Consider the following 2,033-nt stretch of genomic DNA (forward strand, 5'->3'; position numbering starts at 1 on the left):
CATGTATGATGTGAAACCATGAGGGGGGAGGCAATGGGTTTTAGCAATGAAGCTAAATCTAATAATAAGTTATCTACATAAGATTATATTACAGAGTCTCAAACTATGGGTTGTTTTTATTTTGATCTAATTATCTCACTATTCTTAATAAATATCACAAGTTTGAAGAAGGGGGGTGAACAAGTGCATGGGAAATGTCTACTGACTGTGAAAGAGAGTAAGGGGTGAAGGTGGTCATGGGAAGAGGTTAATGTGTGGCTGCTATATGCTTTTGGAATGGACTTCATATACCTGTCACCCCTCTGCGGTAAGAGCAGCAGGTTCCCATCTTTCGGGGATGGGACTTTGTTTGCTGGGGGACAGGCGTAGCTTACGTGGAGGCAGGGTGATCTCTCCCTGTGGGACGGCTGTGTGTGTGAGAAACACGCAATCACTTATCCCTCCGGAACAGGGTGATGAGGTCCCTCACACCGACCGAGCCCTGCACAGGGCGTAATAGTTTCCAGGGATAGCTCTGCCTTACAATCCAATTGCAAAATAGCTGGCACCTGACGACTCTTGGGGCTGCTTCCAGGGGCAGCCTGTGTCTGAGAAGTCACAGGCCTCTTCTCCATAGACATCTCCTCACTGCTGTCCTCTCCCTGAAGGCTTACGGCATGGGGTATGGGCTGCACCCAGGCAGCGACGGCAGTGGGGGGTACTGACGACGAGGCAGCTCCTTCCTTCTGGCAGGTGGTGTCATGGTGATAGGAAACCAGCTCATTGCTGAAGTTGACCCTCTCCACAGTGGATCTGGGTGTGCCGCAGCAGCAGCACTGGCAGCCCAGGAGGTTGCTGAAAGCCCGCCTGAAGTCTGCGTTGAAAGCATAGATCACTGGATTCACTGAGGAGTTGGCCCAGCCAAACCACACAAAGATGTTGAAGGTGGTTTGGCCAACACAGGGCGACTGTCCTTCGCGGTCTCTCTCGAGCTCGGGCTGGCAGAAAGGCAGCAGGCAGTTGAGCAGGAAGAAGGGCAGCCAGCAGCAGACGAAGACTCCCATTATGATAGAGAGGGTCTGCAGCACCTTGGTCTCCTTGTGCAGGGAACTCCGCAAAGAGGAGGTGGGCTCCTTGCTGTGAGGTGGCCACTGCCCCCCTGCTCGCTCGAGGGTGGAGATGCGGCGGATCTGGGCCTGGGCGATTCGGTAGATCCTGGTATAGGTGATGATCATGATGGCCACGGGAATGTAGAAACTGATAAGGGAGGAGGCGATGGCGTAAGTGCGGTTCAGGCTGACGTCGCAGCGGGGTGTCCCAGGCTGCCGGGAGCCCGTATAGCTCCTGTCCTCGGCTTTATGCCAGTGTAGCTGCACTGGGACGAAGGAGATGAGGATGGAGAGGGCCCAGGCCACGGCTATCATGGCGCAGGCAAGGCGCTGCGTCATCCTGCGCTCGTAGCGGAAGGGGCTGGCGATGGCCCAGTACCGGTCCAGGCTGATGATGCAGAGGTGGAGGATGGAGGCGGTGGAGCACATGATGTCGAAGGCCACCCAGGTGTCGCAAAAGCGGCTGCCGAAGAGCCAGGAGCCGCCGGCCACCTCGGTGACCGCCTTCCAGGGCATCACCAGGAGGGCCACGCAGAGGTCCGAGACGGCCAGCGACAGCACGAACCAGTTGGTGACCTTGGCGCGCAGGTGGCGGAACCGCAGGACGGCCAGGCACACCAGCGCGTTGCCCGCCAGCGTGCCCAGCACCAGGGCGCCCAGCAGGCACCCGGTGAGGGCCCGCAGCGCCCGCGGGCCGCCCCCCGCCGCCGCCGCGTTGCCCATCAGGGCCGCTCCCCCGGCCGCCGCGGCTCCGCCCGCGGGGCAGCGCCGGCCCCGCTGCCCCGGAGGAAGGGCCGGCCCCGCTCCCCCGGGCCCCCCGCGCCGAGGGGGCGCCGGGCCCCCCGGCAGCCGGCGCCGTCCGCGGCCGGGAGGGCGGCCGCCGGCGGGGGCATCTCTGCCCGCCGCCGCCTGCCTCAGTTTCCCCCCCGGCGGCGGGGGGCGGCG

At 61.5% G+C, this 2,033-nt stretch overlaps 1 protein-coding gene across 1 annotated transcript; it reads right to left on the reverse strand.

Moving 5' to 3' along the window:
* Window positions 1-434: 434 nt before the first annotated feature.
* LOC142030660 (D(1) dopamine receptor-like) lies at window positions 435-1,811 on the reverse strand. The gene has a single exon (XM_075026932.1). The coding sequence runs from the start codon at window positions 1,809-1,811 to the stop codon at window positions 435-437; it is 1,377 nt and encodes a 458-aa protein (XP_074883033.1).
* Window positions 1,812-2,033: the final 222 nt, after the last annotated feature.

This window comes from Buteo buteo, chromosome 4, assembly GCF_964188355.1.
Source record: "Buteo buteo chromosome 4, bButBut1.hap1.1, whole genome shotgun sequence".
Classification (NCBI taxonomy): Eukaryota; Metazoa; Chordata; class Aves; order Accipitriformes; family Accipitridae; genus Buteo; species Buteo buteo.

Bases quoted from the DNA above. Each gene is read 5' to 3' on its own strand.
- LOC142030660 (XM_075026932.1), bottom strand. From the start codon at position 1,811: ATGGGCAACGCGGCGGCGGCGGGGGGCGGCCCGCGGGCGCTGCGGGCC.